Source organism: Myotis myotis, unplaced genomic scaffold (genome assembly GCF_014108235.1).
Source record: "Myotis myotis isolate mMyoMyo1 unplaced genomic scaffold, mMyoMyo1.p scaffold_m19_p_18, whole genome shotgun sequence".
Lineage (NCBI taxonomy): Eukaryota > Metazoa > Chordata > Mammalia > Chiroptera > Vespertilionidae > Myotis > Myotis myotis.
This window is the reverse complement of record NW_023416322.1, coordinates 42755474-42772041: the sequence shown is the minus strand read 5'-3', so window position 1 is coordinate 42772041 and position 16568 is coordinate 42755474. Positions and strand designations below refer to the sequence as shown.

At 57.9% G+C, this 16568-nt stretch overlaps 1 protein-coding gene across 7 annotated transcripts in view; it reads right to left on the bottom strand.

The window, feature by feature from the left end:
• Nucleotides 1-16568, bottom strand: part of CARMIL1 (capping protein regulator and myosin 1 linker 1) — a 79430-nt gene that overhangs the window by 44853 nt on the left and 18009 nt on the right. For all 7 annotated transcript variants that reach the window (XM_036342864.1, XM_036342866.1, XM_036342865.1 and 4 more), the window contains 2 exons: nt 2000-2050; nt 547-606 (listed from right to left, as the gene is read on the bottom strand). In XM_036342864.1, the coding sequence (XP_036198757.1) occupies nt 547-606; nt 2000-2050 (111 nt within the window). The remainder of the gene's footprint in view (nt 1-546; nt 607-1999; nt 2051-16568) is intronic.

The following is a 16568-nucleotide window of genomic DNA, read 5'->3' as shown; positions in this document are numbered from 1 at the left end:
CTGCTGTCACTCCCACCTGCCCTAGAAACCCGTTGTTGTGCACACACGATAGGAATTCACGTTTCTTTAATATATATATGCGCGCGCGCACACACACACACACACACACACACACACACACACACTTTGATTGATTTCAGAAAGGAAGAAAGAGATAGAAACATCAATGATGAGAGAATCATGGACCGGCTGCCTCCTGCACGACCCACACTGGGGATCAAGCCCGCAGCCCGGGCCTGTGCCCTGACCGGGAATCCAACCGTGACCTCCTGGTTCACAGGTTGGCACCCAGCCCTGCTCCGCGCCAGTGTGGTAACCAGCTGCTCCCGCAGTTACTGAGAAGGTTTTCCTCACGGGAACCAGCCCGGCCCTGCCCACAGGCCCCTTCAGCTTCTCTTCCGAGCCTCCCGGTCCCTCATCTTGCTTTTCCACATTCTCTCGAGAAACGTTCAACAGTGAGACCAACCAGAGGATGTTTCACAGTGTCCGACCCTCAGGGGAGGGGATGCCCCGCGGTCCCGCCCACGGTCTCCGTGGCGCACTCACCTGCGCGGGCTTGCTGCAGGTGACGCCCTGAATGTCCAAGTAGCTGAAGGTCAGCTCGAGCTGCAAAGAGGGGGTGGGGGACACAGACCTGTGATCAGGGCTCAGAGCACAGTTCAGGGTGAAAACGCTGCAGGCAGCGACGCACCAGCAGCCAGAGGTGGGCTAGCGTGTCTCCGTCATCACCGAGATGGGCCCTCGATGGACCGTATTTCAGAAAGAGCACTGCATGCTCCCCCAGAAGGTGCACGTGCGACTTCGTAAGTTTCATCCTGGGACAAACCCACTGGGAAGTGCTGGCATTTCTACTCTGGTTTTTCATTCATTTAGAAATGAAGTGTGCAGTGAGGCATCTAAGCCCATTTTTCCTTTTATTTCAATGTTTGCTTCAGAGTCACCGCCGGATGACGTCGCGTCCACTGTCCTCCTTTCTGAACCCTGACCTCTCCGGGGACACGGACCACTCAGGGAGCCGTCATTCCTCCTGCCGTCTCCCAGAAGATTCACATTTTGAATGGATTTAGAGAAACACGGTATTTAGGAGTTTTAAACCAGGCTTAAGTGAAACACATAAATAAAAGCCCTCTCTCCCCCTGCTGGTAGGGAAATAATTTATTTCCTTCTTATTTTAGCAATAAGGGTCCCTTCCACTCTCCTCCTGGGATCAGCACTTATTTTCTTCAAAATAGGCCCAGCCCTGGCCGGTGGCTCAGGTTGGAGCATCGTCCCGTAGGCCAAAAGGTTGTGGGTTCGATCCACGGTCAGGGCGGGTAGGGGAGACAGCAATCGATGTCTCTCTCTCACTCCCTTCCTCTCTCTCTAAAATCAATGGAATCAGCCTCAGTGAGGATTTAAAGAAACAGTAGGCCCAGTCTCCCCTCCCTGCCTTTTTCCTGGACAGTGGCCACCGACCTCCCTGGCTCCAGCCTCTCACGCTCCTGCAGACAATGGATGGAGTCGGGGCCTTTGGTCTGTCCTCTCCTTCCACCTAGAAATGTAACGGGACCAAGCAGGACCCAAACCCGGGACCCTCTGCTCTGCTCCCTCGAGTGGGTGGTACTATCATACGTGTGGTGCGTGTGTACGTGCGCACATGGATACTCGGGGGTGAGCTGTACCGCCCCATGTATGGTACACATGGGACGTGTGTTTCTTGATGTGTGCACGTGTTGTGAGGCGTGCATGTGTGTGGTGTTTGCGGTGCATTTGCTAGAGTGTGTGCATGGTGTGTGCGCGCATTTGAGTGTGTGCACGTGTTGTGCATGATGCATGTGTGCATGTGTGCGCATGGTGCATATGTTTGTGTGTGCGGTGCATTTGCTGGTGTGCGTGTGTGTAGTGCATGTGTGCACATGCGCGTGGTGTGTGTGTGCATGTGCCGTGTGCGTGTGTGCACGTGTGTGCATGGTGCGTGTGTGCGTGCGTTGGCAGGAGGAACCTCGGCGCCGGCACTCACCTTGGAGGGGATCCGCGCTGCGAGCAGGAAGGCCCGGCAGGACGTCAGCACCTGCGGCGGAGAGAGCGTCAGTCCGGGCTGCGGCACCGGAGCGGGTCAGGGCGCGGGACCAGAACCAGGCCCGCCCTCCTGGGCCCGCTGTCTGTCCGTCGGCCTTTCCCCGCTGCCTGTCCTGGTCCTCCACCTGCTCCTCGTCCCTCCGTGTTCCCACCTCGCCCTTCTCTCCGCGCCGGCCCGTTTCCCAGCATCCTCTGTGCCCCACGTGACAGCTGCACGCCCTTTGCGTCCCTTACGCCGTTTGCGTCCCTTACGCCGTTTGCGTCCCTTACGCCGTTTGCGTCCCTTACGCCGTTTGCAACAGAGACGGCATCGCAGGAGGAGCACGGCCTCCTGGAGGGGACTCCGCTCCCAGCGTCCGACAGAGACGCGAACAAAACGTGAACCCCAGTCCCCGCTGGCCCCGCAGACACATCCTCCCCTCCCCGCCCCTCCCGGCGCCAGGCCGCGGCCCAGTCTCACCTTCCAGTGAGAGCCACGGCGGGGTCCCCCCCAGACCCCGAGGCCGCGTCCCTGCCGGCAGCGGGACCTGCCAGGTGTGTATGTGGGGGGGGGGGGGGACAGGAGCGGGTGCTCCCGGGGCTCACCTCTGAGGCAGGACAATTTTTGTGAATGGTCCCCGGGATAGTTTCCCATTGAGTTTTAGGGAGACGGAGAGACGTGGACCCGACCAGGGCCGGGCGGGGAGGAGCCTGCACCGAGGTCCGTGCCCTTGAGCGGACTCGAACCCAGGACCCTCCAGTCCGGGGGCGGACGCTCTAACCACTGAGCAACACCGGCGAGGGCTACTTTTTATTTTTAATTTCCCTTGTGACCCGCTTCCCTCCTGGCTGTTTGCTTTCCATCCTCCAGAACACGCCGCATGACAGGCCTGGCCATCTCAGCCGGGGGCCAGGCAGCCGCCGCCCACCAGGAAGGGGCCCAGCCCGGGGACCCCTCATGGGGGGGGGACCCCTCACTGCTGAGAACTGTTCACTGCAGGGTCGGGTGGGAAGTCCCTGAGCCCCAACACCTCCCTCCTCCCCCCACACCCCTCCTCCAGGGGCTGCGATCGGAAGCAGTGCCCCCAGGGAGGAACTCTAAGTTCCGCATTTGCAGAGGCGCTTCCGAGCCCGCTGAGGAGCAGAACGTGGGTTGCGGGTTCGATCCCCAGGAGGCCGGCAGGGGGCAGCCCATCCACGATTCTCTCATCCCCGATGTTTCTCTCTCTCCCCTCTTCTCTGAAATCAACAAAAATATTGTTTAAAAATGAAATAGTAATTTCACCACCTCCTTTACCAAATCTGCTAGCGAGCGGCAAGTGGCCTGAGGTTTCCCGCCTCCCTGCTCCCCACTAGACGTGCTAACGAGCAGGAAAATGAGTCTGCGGCCCGAGGATCCGAGACGAATCACGGTGAAACCGCAAAGGCCGGCTTGTTAAGACTTGGCCGTCTGCACCCCAGAAGGGCGGTTCTGTCCGCGCCGCTTGCCCCAAACGCCAAGGTGAAACATCCCGTCGTTCACTCCTCCGTCAAGCCAGCCCGCAGAGGCTGTCATGCTCCCCACCAGCAAGAACCCCCAAAATGTTCCCACCACCCTGTCCCTCTGCCGTTCTCCTGGGCGAACCTACGATCCCAGGGCCTGGGAGAGGTGGGCACCCAGGGGGTGCCAGCCAGCACGGACGAAGGAAGCAGGTGGGTGACCAGGAGGGGACTCGGCATTTCCTACTCACTCTCCCTGTGCCCAGTCCTGGCCCCCGAGGACCACACCGCAGCGTCACCGAGGGAAGCTTCCGGAACATTAATGCACCTGTGTCGCTCAACTACCTGACCCCATTACTGACGTCCTCACCGCACCAGCAAGCCGGAGTCCCAGCCCGTCCTCGCTGTCGGCCGGGTGGCACCCCCAGTGAAATCCCAGGGGCCTCGGTGACTGCGTGTTCCCGAAAGGCCACGCCCGCCCATCACGGAGCTCAGCTCTCCGTTAATAACTATGTTGGTGTCCAGCGGCCCCCAGACGATGACTTCTTTACAGGAAGATGGTCTTAGTCATCACTGCGTCCCCCACACGGAGCAAAGCGCTCGCCACAGCAGGTGTAGGAACACTGGGGGGTGGATGGATGGATGGATGGATGGATGACAAGATGAAACAATTACATCCACTCAAAAAAATAACAGGCAGCCTCGCCGAGGATGTGTTTATTGATTTGAGAGAGAAAAGGAGGGGGAGAGGGAGAGAGAGAAGCGGGAATCAAACTCACAACCCTTTGGTGTATGAGACGACACTCCAACCCACTGAGCCACCGGGCGGGGCAGCCCCGCTTTTCAAGATGATCACAGCAGACTTGCCCGAGAAAAGTAAGCACCGACGGGCTGCGTGACAAGATCCTCCCGTGAGCAGCGGCGACGGCGGAGGGGACACCTGCCACAGAGGGCGGCCCTGCTGGGCTTCGCTTAACCTCCCAGGGCAACGAGGTCGGGAAAACCCTAGGAACCGGCAGGTGTGGGCTTCTCTGCTCCAGAGGTAACCGGCAGAGAGCAAATCTAAAAATAGAAATGACTTTCAGCCCCGTGGGCGTGGCTCAGGGGCTGAGCATCGACCTATGAACCGGGAGGTCAGGGTTCGATTCCTGGTCAGGGCACAGGCCCGAGTTGCAGGCTCGATCCCCAGTGTGGGGCCTGCAGGAGGCAGCCAATCAGTGGTTCTCTCTCATCATTGAAGTTTCTCTCTCACACTCTCTCCCTTCGTCTCTGAAATCAATAAAAAATATTTTTAAAAAAAGCAAATAGAAATGATTTTCAGGGAGTGCTAAGAAAAAACGGGCCAGTCCGTGCCAGGCCTTCGCCCAGCAGTGCCTGACAGGCCCACCCCCGGGGTCCACTGTCCATGGAGACCTCAGAGCTCTCTCCCTCACACCCCCTCCCACCCTCTGCCCAGCAACCCCACCCCGTCTGCAAGGCCCGATGGCTCCGTCCCAAGAACAGCTGGAAACACGCCTGGACATAGGAGAGTTTTTATGCTGCGTATTTCTACACGATGAGAACGCTGCCCTCCGCAGCCTGGCACGGCTGGTCTATAATTTCTTAGGGAGAACTGACAGAAATTCGGAAAGTGTGAATTCAGGTGAGTCAAAGCGAAAAAAGGGCAGGAAAACACACGGCTTCTTGACTCAAGACAGAGTTGGGACAGGGCTGGGCCCACTCCCTTCCAGCCGCCTCCACCTGAGCCTGGACTCCAGCACCTTCTGCCTCATCTGATTTGGAGCCGGCGCGGGGGTCGTGTCCACACCCGCAGGCCCGTGTCTGCTGCCCATTAGGATGCGGGGTCATGACACCAGGAGGCAGAGGGCATTGGCTTCATAAGGAGCTGGTGTGTTTGGGGGAAAGGCCTCCATCCTAGGAAATCCCGGACTGTGGGAGCTTGCCAGGCCTGAGGGCTGACCTTGAGCAGGGGTTTTCCAATGGTTTCCCCCTGAGTACTTTCTGCAAACAGCGCCTTATCTGAGGCCATTATGTAAAACAGATGGAAGCTAAGCTGCTTGTGGGGAAGTGAAGGCACCTGGGAGATGGGACCAGCGTCCCCCTGTAGCTCTGGGTCTGGGGAGATGGGGGCTGGGTTGGTCCTGGCGGTGGGATGGGGCAGCCAGGGGGAGGGGGAGCCCTAGGGAGAGGCCAGGGCTGACATTTACTAGCCGCACAGAAAGGCTTCAGGACTTCCTGTTTGTGCCCGTGTGGCTGGGCCAACAAACTCACCTTCCACAGCAAGTCAGCCTATAGTATAGACTCTATACACACAAAAATGAAAACATGGTCCTAGCCAGTTTGGCTCAATGGATAGAGCACCAGCCTGTGGACTGAAGGGTCCTGGGTTCGTTTCCAGTCAAGGGCACATGCCCAGAATGCAGGTTTGAGCCCCAGTATCGGGGGGTGTAGGAGGCAGCCGATCCATGATCCTCTGTCATCGTTGATGTTTCTCTCTCTCTCTCCCTTCCTCTCTAAAATCAATAAAAATATATTGTAATAAAGTTTTATTGCAAAACAGCCACGTCCATTCATTGTCATACTGTCCGCAGCGGCTCCCACTCAGAGGTGGAGTCGAGGGCGCAGAGACCCGGCCTGTGGGCCTCACACACTTGCTACCCGGCCTTTTACAGGAGGGTCTGCCCACACCCTACCGACTGTCCCAGAGAACATGTCTTACAATTAACGTGGAAGACTTCCCCTACCGACTGTCCCAGAGAACATGTCTGATAAATAAGGCGGAAGACTTACCCCAGCGACTGTCCCAGAGAACATGTCTGATAATTAACGTGGAAGACTTCCCCTACCGACTGTCCCAGAGAACATGTCTGATAAATAAGGCGGAAGACTTACCCCAGCGACTGTCCCAGAGAACATGTCTGATAATTAACGTGGAAGACTTCCCCTACCGACTGTCCCAGAGAACATGTCTGATAAATAAGGCGGAAGACTTACCCCAGCGACTGTCCCAGAGAACATGTCTGATAATTAACGTGGAAGACTTCCCCTACCGACTGTCCCATAGAACATGTCTGATAAATAAGGCGGAAGACTTACGCAGCTGAAGGCATTTGCAAGTGTCGGGCCAGGGCAGGCCACCCCGAAGACGCCACTCTGGGGCATGTTGATCCCTTTGAACTACAGTTACTTAAGCAGCTGCTCCTGCAAGAACACTGGGGCCTCTGTCTGTGTCCCCCAAGCCCAGAGGCGAACCTCCCCGGGGACAGAGTCCTAACCAGCAGAGTCAGGGGGTTCGGGGCCGACAGGTGTGTACACAGACCTGCTCTTTCTTTCATTTACTACCCAAGCCCCAACTCTGCTTAGACGCCTCAGTGATGAGCACCCAAAACTACTAGTAAGTCTCTTTCTTCTCGCAAATCCTCACAAATGTCTTGTTTCTTCCTGTAAAAAGGCACAGTGCCTGCTTTGGAGTCACTTTCTTTTTTTAAATATGTTTTTATTGATTTCAGAGAAGAGAGAGAGAAACATAATGATGAGAGAGAATCATGGACCGGCTGCCTCCTGCACGCCCCCGACTGGGGATGGAGCCCGCAGCCCGGGCCTGTGCCCCGACCAGGAATCAAACGGTGACCTCCTGGGTCCTAGGTCAACGCTCAACTGCTGAGCCCCGCCGGCCGGTCACTCTCTGAGCACCCATGTTTGATCCCCGCGCAGACAGTTACCTGGCTTTTCTCCTGTTAACCCGTCTCGTGTCGAGTGTACTGTCCGTCCAGCGCCAGCACGGGGGAGGGGGAGGGGGACTTCCTGGTCCCGGCAGAAGTTAATCGAATGTGCTGCTTGCTTCTGGTTATTACGGTTTTATTTATAGCCTCCAAATTGAAATCTACCAAAAACATGCCTCGAGAAAAAAAAAAAGGAAAAGGAAACCTAATGATAAGGAGACATTTTCTGGCTCTAATTCAGGCCATGACATACTTCACGTCCATGAGAGCCCTTAAGGAGCAGACGAACTCCATGGATGTGAGAAAAAAGTCAAAGAAAAGAAAAATGTGCCTAAGGAGGGTGAAAAGAAACCGAAGGCTCTGTGACCTGGAGCCCGGCGTCGGCCCCCACAGCGCCTGGTCTCTAACGCAGAGGAACACGCCGGCCACACGGGGGCTGAGCACGGAGTAACACGCCGGCCACACCGGGGCTGAGCACGGAGTAACACACCGGCCACATGGGGGCTGAGCACGGAGTAACACGCCGGCCACACCGGGGCTGAGCACGGAGTGACACACCGGCCACACCGGGTCTGAGCACGGAGCAACACGCCGGCCACACCGGGGCTGAGCACGGAGTGACACACCGGCCACACCGGGTCTGAGCACGGAGCAACACGCCGGCCACACGGGGGCTGAGCACAGAGTAACACGCCGGCCACACCGGGGCTGAGCACAGAGTAACACGCCGGCCACACCGGGGCTGAGCACAGAGTAACACGCCGGCCACACCGGGTCTGAGCACAGAGTAACACACCAGCCACACGGGGGCTGAGCACAGAGTAACACGCCGGCCACACGGGGGCTGAGCACGGAGTAACACGCCGGCCACACGGGGGCTGAGCACGGAGTAACACGCCGGCCACACGGGGGCTGAGCACAGAGTAACACGCCGGCCACACGGGGGCTGAGCACAGAGTAACACGCCGGCCACACCGGGGCTGAGCACAGAGTAACACGCCGGCCACACCGGGGCTGAGCACAGAGTAACACGCCGGCCACACCGGGGCTGAGCACAGAGTAACACGCCGGCCACACCGGGTCTGAGCACGGAGCGACACGCCGGCCACACCGGGGCTGAGCACGGAGTGACACGCCGGCCACACCGGGTCTGAGCACGGAGCAACACGCCGGCCACACCGGGGCTGAGCACAGAGTAACACGCCGGCCACACCGGGGCTGAGCACGGAGTGACACGCCGGCCACACTGGGGCTGAGCACGGAGTGACACGCCGGCCACACGGGGGCTGAGCAGGGAGAGCCCTGAGGCTGCGTTCGCTGTGCCCCACGGGGAGGCCGTCCCAGGAAGTGCTCTGGAAAACCAGCCATCCAGCCCTTCCCGCAGGGGACGCAGGAAAGACAGAGAGCGAGAACGGAGGCCTGCACCTGTCACGCCCACCCTGCCACACCTGCCCTGCCACGCCCACCCTGCCACACCTGCCCTGTCACACCCACCCTGCCACACCCGCCCTGTCACACCCACCCTGCTACACCCGCCCTGCCACGCCCGCCCTGTCACACCTGCCCCTGTCACACCTGCCCTGCCACGCCCGCCCTGCCACGCCCGCCCTGTCACACCTGCCCCTGTCACACCTGCCCTGTCACACCTGCCCAGCCACACCTGCCCTGTCACACCCACCCTGCCACACCTGCACCTGTCACACCAGCCCCTCCAGCTTCAGGCCTTGGGAGGAAGCCAAGCCAGCCACCTGCCCACAGCTGCCTCCTCAGGGCCCAGGCTCTCCTGTCGCCGGGAGGCCTCACCTTCCTCAGAAAGACCTGGTGTCTTCCTGCCCAGCCCACGCTCTTCTCTCCATCTCCCCAGACTCCACGCCCCCTCCCGGTCCCCCCCAAATCCCACACGGGGGCCTGGCCGCTCACAGGGGCCCGAGCACAGAGCCCATGGTGTCAGGGACGCTCCCTGGGGCTGCCCCCCCTGTGACCCCAGGCCCGCCCCTCCCTGTGGTCTGCCCACCCAGGTGCCAGGGGCTGCATCCCTCTCCTGGATCGGTACCTGTGTCTGTGGCGCCCTGGGCCATGAGCTTCTAGCCCGCAGAAAACACACACCATGTCCCTCCCACAGAGGTCAACGGTGGCACCACCAACAGGGGTCAAGGGTCAGGCCCCTGCTAACTGCTTTGTCCGGTTATCTTATCTGATTCCCAAAACACCCCTCAGGGCAGCCACCACCGCCTTCCTCAGAAGCTGAGACTAGAAAACGTGACCTTTGCTGGAGGCCACGCAGCTGGGACAGGCTGAGCCAGGGCTCCCACCAGGTCTGCCTGGTTCCAGGTGCGCACGACCTCCCCCAAGGGGCTCAGTGAAACCGCCTGGTGAACGGGAACTGCACAGAGCTGGGTTCCACCCTCGGCGCCCTGTCCTTCCACTCCCTGCCAGGAAGGCTCCAGACACAGGCACCCGCCGCTCGACACACAGAACAACCCCTACCCGCCCCAGCCTCTCACTCCCGGGGCCTGCAGACCCTGCAGACACTTTACAACTGTTTCCTTTTTTTTCAATTACATGATTACACTCATGTCATCTTTTTATATATTTTTAATTGATTTCAGGAGGAAGGGAGAGGATGAGAGAGATTAAAACATCAATGATGACAGAGAATCGTCCATCAGCTGCCTCCTGCACGCCCCACTCTGGGGATCAAGCCCGCAACCCGGGCATGAGCCCTGACCAGGAATCGAACCCTGACCTCCTGGTTCATAGGTCGATGTTCAATCACTGAGCCACACCAGCCAGGCTCCCCCAGCATTTAAACGCAGCCTTCACCCAAGGCCCTGCACAGACGTGGGCCTCGGTCTGAGCCTGAGAAGAGACTCCTGAACCCAGAGAACCGCGGTTACTGGCGCTCCCGGTGACAGCGAAGCAGAACGGCTGTGCGATCCGCTCAGGCCCAGGCTCGGTCCACAGAGGCGCTGCCGCCTGGACCGTGGGAACCGTTCCTGCTGCCGCGGCAACAACACAAGCCTAACAGCACCGCCCCCCACACGCCTCCTGCACCGCACCGAGCCGTGCCAGACCCCCGGTCAGTATTCTGACCGATTCGAAACTGTGGTCGTAAAACGTGGGTGGGACAAGGGACCGTGACATGAGTGTGACGTAAGTGGCAGACGTGCAGCCTCAGTAGTTCCGCATGTGCACGCGGCCGCGTTTCCGGGGAAGCCATGGGAGACGCGGAGGGAGCCCAGCTCAGCAGGCTCTCGGGTTCTGAGTCACGGGGCGCCACGGTGCCCACTGCTCTGAGGGATGCTCCGTTCAGGCCTGTTTTGTCCCCAAACTGACTGCCCACCCTCGTGGTCATTTGAAAACATGGATCTTGCCCAGCGGCCTGGCTCAGTGGTTGAGCATCAACCTATGAGCCAGGAGGTCAGGGTTCAGTTCCTGGTCAGGGCACATGCCCAGGTTTCGGGCTTGATCCTCAGTGTGGGGCGTGCAGGAGACAGTCGATCGATGATTCTCATCATTGATGTTTCTCTCTCTCCCTCTCTCAAATCAATAAAAATGTATTTAAATATATATATATTTTTTTCATTGCAAAAATGAAGAGTGTTGCTCAGCCAACACGTTCGGGGACACTGGGCAAACCCTGAGCTCAGGCTCCGGCTGGCAAAGGTAAACATTTCTAGGGTCACTGGCAAGGTTCCATTACCCAGACCTGCCAGCTCACGGTCCTTACGTCCGGAAGAGCTCCGTGAAGTCGGTCATTTTCCACGGAAAAGCCGCGGGGTCCACGAGGGCAGGAAGGACAGCATCTGTCTAGACCAGGGGTGGGGAATGTCCGGCCAAAGAATCATCTGGCCCAGCCCTGCCGAGGCATGAGGGTGGGCATTAACTCAGTGTTTGACCAGTGGTGGCAGCTACTTTTAAGCTGATAATTGTGTACGGTCCTCGAATGTTATAAATATCCAGATGCCCTTGGAAGGAAAAAAGGTTCCCCACCCCAGGTCAGGGCACAGGCCCGGGTTGTGGGCTCGATCCCCCAGTGGGGGGGGCGTACAGGAGGCAGCCAATCAGTGATTCTCTTTCATCATGGATGTTTCCCTCTCTCCCTCTCCCTTCCTCTCTCTGAAATTAATCTAAAAATAAAAATAGCCCTAGCTGGTGTGGCTCAGTGGATAGAGCGTTGGCAGTCCTCTCCCTCTCCCTTCCTCTCTCTGAAATTAATCTAAAAATAAAAATAGCCCTAGCTGGTGTGGCTCAGTGGATAGAGCGTTGGCCTGTGGACTGGAGGGTCCCGGGTTCATTTCCGGTCAAGGACACAGGCCTGGGTTGTGGGCTCCGTCCCCAGTGGGGGGCGTGCAGGAGGCAGCCAATCAATGATTCTCATCATTGATGTTTCTCTCTCTCTCCCTCTCCTTTCCTTTCCTCCCTTTCTGAAATCAATAAAAATATATTTTTTAAAATAATAAAACAAATAAATGAAGATTCGATGTGTGGACGTAGCAGCGGTGGGCGGGGACCGCTGCCTGGACCCCCCCTGTGCCCCCCTGAGCATGGGGCCGCTTGGTGTCCAGGTGCTGAGAGCTCAGCACAGAACGCTCCGCCCGGGCACGAGCCCAGAACAGAGCTGGAGGGAGAACACGCCGTCCCTGCCTCCCAAATCCAGGGCGACCCCATCTCCTCGCTTCGAAGCTGCACGTTTCTTTAAAGAAGGAAACGCGTAAGAGACCGGGCTTTGAGCACACAGTCCTCACAGTCCCTGCTTTGAGAAAAGGAGAACTGAGCACAGACAAGAACAGGCTGTGCGTCCCAGGCCCGGCTGGAAGGTCACGGCAGCGTCAAAGGCCCCGAGAGGGAGGCGGGCGCCTCCGGGCTCCCTGCCTGGCCCACGGCCTCGGCCTTGGCCTCGCCTCCTGGTCCGTGGAGAGAATCGTCATCGCCACGGTGACGGCTGTAGGAAGCACTCGGGGCCCGGCTTGTAAAGGCCGAGTGAACAGGGAGATGGCGACGTAACCACGAAACGACGTACGTCGAGTCCGACGTAACCCGAGGGCTGTCTGTGAACTGACAACGAAAACGGATCCAGAGACGGGGAACAGGCTGAGGAGTCTCAGGCGGGAGCCAGGTGGGGGTGGGAAGAGATCAGCCAAAGACGACGTCTGCATAGATGCATCACCCACGGACAAGGCTACAGGGTGGGGCAGGCCTGGGCGGGGCAGGCCTGGGAGAAGGGGGTCAAGGGTGGGGAAGGGAACATCTGTAATACTTTCCACAATAAAGATAGATTTTTTTTTTTTTTTTTAAAAGGTTACAGCCGTGTGAATCCATTACAGAGCAGCACGAAACGACGGAATTACAGAGGAGGACAGAGCACTGTGAGGGGACTGTGGCAGTCACGGGGCTTTTCACATGCAATGAAACTGCATAGAATTAAACACACGCACACACACACCCCACCCCACCCCACCCAGTGCAGGGAACACGGCAGATCCTGAGCCAGACGATTGTATCAGTGCTAGCGCGGGATTGTGACTTTGTGGCATCGCTGTGCAACATGTTATCACCGAGAGGAACACAGGGGTTTTGTTATTTCTTACACCTGCATCGGAATCGACACTTTTCTCAAACGAGGCCTTTTAAACTCTCATCGGCTTAAGAACTGCCTGGGAGTCGGGAAGGTCCCGCCAGGGGCCCGAGGTGTTCCTCTCACCCCCAGACCAGGAGGCAGCCCGTCCATGATTCTCGCTCATCACTGAAGTTCCTCTCTCCCCCTCTCCCTTCCTCTCTCTGAAATCAATAAAAATATATTTTTAAATACATTGTATTGACTTTTTTTTACAGAGAGGGAGAGGGATAGAGTCAGAAACATCGATGAGAGAGAAACATGGATCAGCTGCCTCCTGCACGCCCCCTACTGGGTGTTCCCGCAACCCAGGTACATGCCCTTGACCGGAATCGAACCTGGGACCCTTCAGTCCGCAGGCCGACGCTCCATCCACTGAGCCAGACCAGTTAGGGCAATAAAAATATTTTTTAAAAAGGAAAAAGAAAACCTAGCTCTCCCTTGCTACTTCCCCAACATGTTTAATGTCCTGGAGGCTTTAACACGTCGATAAGGGACACGTGGACAGGCGGGCGCTGCAGGGGCTGCTCTATTACTGCCCACACCTCCATGAGGCCTGTTCACGTCGCTGTGGTCTTTGTGTCCGGCTCTGGACACCCCTTTTTACAGCCGGTTTATGTCCGGCGCACCTTGGGCAAGCCTCAGCCCTCTCCTCACCCGACGGCCCCGATTCACAGCCCCGGTCACCACTTCACTCCCTGCGAGACCCACAGCCTCGCCGAAAGCCTCGGCGCCTCCATTTGCCCGTCTGTAAAACGGCGATAATCGCGCCCATCCATACAGCTCCAGGGAGGTCGAACGAGAGCAAGGGACCGCGCCCGCACGCAGCACGCGGACGTCAGCTCCTGTGGCACCGTGACCGCCGCCCTCTCTCTCCTGACTTCCCCTCGGGGTCTCAGAGGTCACGCGGGACCATCACATGTTGGTACTTTCTGTGGGGACTTTCCCCTTATCTCCTCCACGGGAATCGTTCACAAATAACGTGGCCAGAACGCAAGTGGTTGAGAGTCCCTAGTTTTCCTGACTTCTGAACTCTGATCTGTCCCTTAGCCAAGACTGGTTGATTGATTGATTGGTTGATTGATTGATTGGTTGGTTGATTGGTTGATTTCAGAGAGGAAGGGAGAGGGAAAGAGAGAGAGAAACATCAGTGAGGAGAGAGAATCACTGATCAGCTGCCTCCTGCAGCCCCACAACCCAGGCCTATGCCCTGACCGGGGCTTGAACCAGGCCCTCCTGGTCTACAGGTCGACGCTCAACCCCTGAGCCCCGCCGGCCGGCCAGGCCTTAGCAGCATTTTCTAAAACCACAGCTTCCTGGACCGTCTTCATCAGCATTTGCTCTGGGGGTTCTTCTGATGGCCCACCGTCCTGCACCCTCCTCGGACCAGGGGGACCAGTGCCCCCCGTGGCCAGCGACCTGCACTGTAAACACACATGCAGGGGTTCGAGGTTCAACCTGAACCTGCGGAACGAAGCCCCATGGACTGGCCTCGCTGGGAGTGCGGCCGCTGGTCTTTGGCCTCTTCCAGTATCAAATCCTGGACGAAGGAGCCGATACTCTTGGCCTCGAGCCAAAAGCAATACCTTTTAACGGCTCTTCGTCAGTCACTGGGAAGTCCGACGGGGAGGCGGTGGCAGGTAATGAAGAGTCCACACTCAGAACGGTGTGGCCGGCACTGGTGCAAAAATAGCTACACGCAGACCCTGACCACGTTGATGGAAACTGAGGTGAGGAGTCCGGGGAACCCTGGGCTGCTTCCTCGTGCAGCTTGAAAAGCTCAGCGACACTCACCCGGAACTCTGCCCGCCAGCCCGCCCTCCCCTGGGGAGAGGGTCAGAGTCAGGCCTGCAATCACATTCCCATGTCAGTTCCATGTAGAAATGGCCTCTGCCTGACAAGGCTGAAGAAAACACCTTAAATTCTAAGTCATGGCCGGGCCGGCGTGGCTCGGTGGTTGAGCGTCGACCTGTGAACCAGGAGGTCAGGGTTTGATTCCCGGTCAGGGCACAGGCCCGGGTTGTGGCTCGATCCCCAGTGGGGAGCGTGCAGGAGGCAGCCGGTCCGGGATGCTCTCTCCTCATGGGGAGAGCCATAAGGAAACACAGATAATGACCTTGCCAGTCTCCTTGGGTTTGACGACAGCACAGGAAACCTGCGCGAGGCTGGACTCACAGGACGTGGGAAAGGGCGTCCACAGGCGATTCCTTCCGAGTAAGATCAGGGCCTCGGCCAGGACTAAGCGACTGTGCTCGGCCTGTGGCTGCCCCTTGGGAACCTGCGGGACCAAGCAGCACCAAGGGGTGTAAACACCCCTAAAGAGGCCCGCCGGCGGGGCTCAGGGGTTGAGCGTCGACCTGTGAGCCAGGAGGTCACGGTTCCATTCCTGGTCAGGGCACAGGCCCGGGTTGTGGGCTCCATCCCCAGGGGGGCGCATGGAGGAGGCAGCCGATCAGTGATTCTCTTCCCTCATTGATGTTTCTCTCTCCCTCTCCCTCTCCCTCTCCCTTCCTCTGAAATCAATAAGATAAAAAGAAAAAGAAAAGAAGGACTGTGATCTGACGGGTCACCAGGGACACGGGCTCCGGGGCAGAGCTCAGCGTACAGTCCCAGCAAAGGGCGCAGTGCCGTCCGGTCACGCTCAGCACCCCTGAGCGCTCAGAGCTGCGTGGCCTTACGCACTACGCCCTTGGATTGAATATTTTTTATATCATTTTTTTAAAATATGTTTTTACTGATTCCAGAGAGAGAAAAGGAGAGGGAGAGAGAGAGAGAGAGGAGCATCAAAGATGAGAATCATGGATCGGCTGCCTCCTGCACACCCAGTACTGGGGGTCACGCCCGCAACCCAGGCGTGTGCCCTGATCGGGAATTGAACCCTGACCTCCGGTTCATAGGTCAAAGCTCAACCCCTGAGCCAGGCCGGCCGGGCTTTTGTCTCTATACTGAGTCAAAATATTAGTCACTAAATGAAAAGTTTTCCAAAACTCTCCACCACATCACGTCCACTCCGGCCGAACAGCCTTCTCGTTCTAAGTGCATCTCCCAGTGTTTTATTTCACAGGCAACAAAGAGGCATTCACTGGGCCGTCCTCGCCCGCCCGCCTCCTTAGCTCCCCCAGGAGCCCCCCTCGCCCCCACTGTTCCCGCTGCGGCAGCTTTCAGAGAACGCCACGCAGTTCCCGGCCACGCGGCCGGCACAGACGCGGCGTCTCTCGGAGGGGCTGGCTGGTTACACTTGCGGGACGAGACCCCTGACATTTAACTTTTTAAAAATGTATTTGCATTGATTTCAGAGAGGAAGGGAGAGGGGGAGATAGAAACATCAATGATGAAAAAAAAAAAATCAATCATGAGAGAGAATCATGGATCGGCTGCCTCCTGCACGCCCCACACTGAGGACCGAGCCTGCAACCAGGACGTGTGCCCTGACCGGGAATCGAACCCTGACCTCCTGGTTCCTAGGTCAATGCTCAACCACTGAGCAACACTGGCCGGGCTCAACATTCAACTTTCTAGAGTCAGCCTAGATCTCCGCTTCCTTGCAGCCTCCGTACCCGAGGGGTAAGAAGGGATGTGCCCCAGGCCTACGACACACGGAGGACACAGACGGAGGACACAGACACTCAAAGTCAAGAAAGTCTATTCGCGCTTGTGAATGTCACATGGGTGTTAAACAGTCGGTGAGAAACGACCCCAGGAGCAGAGACTGG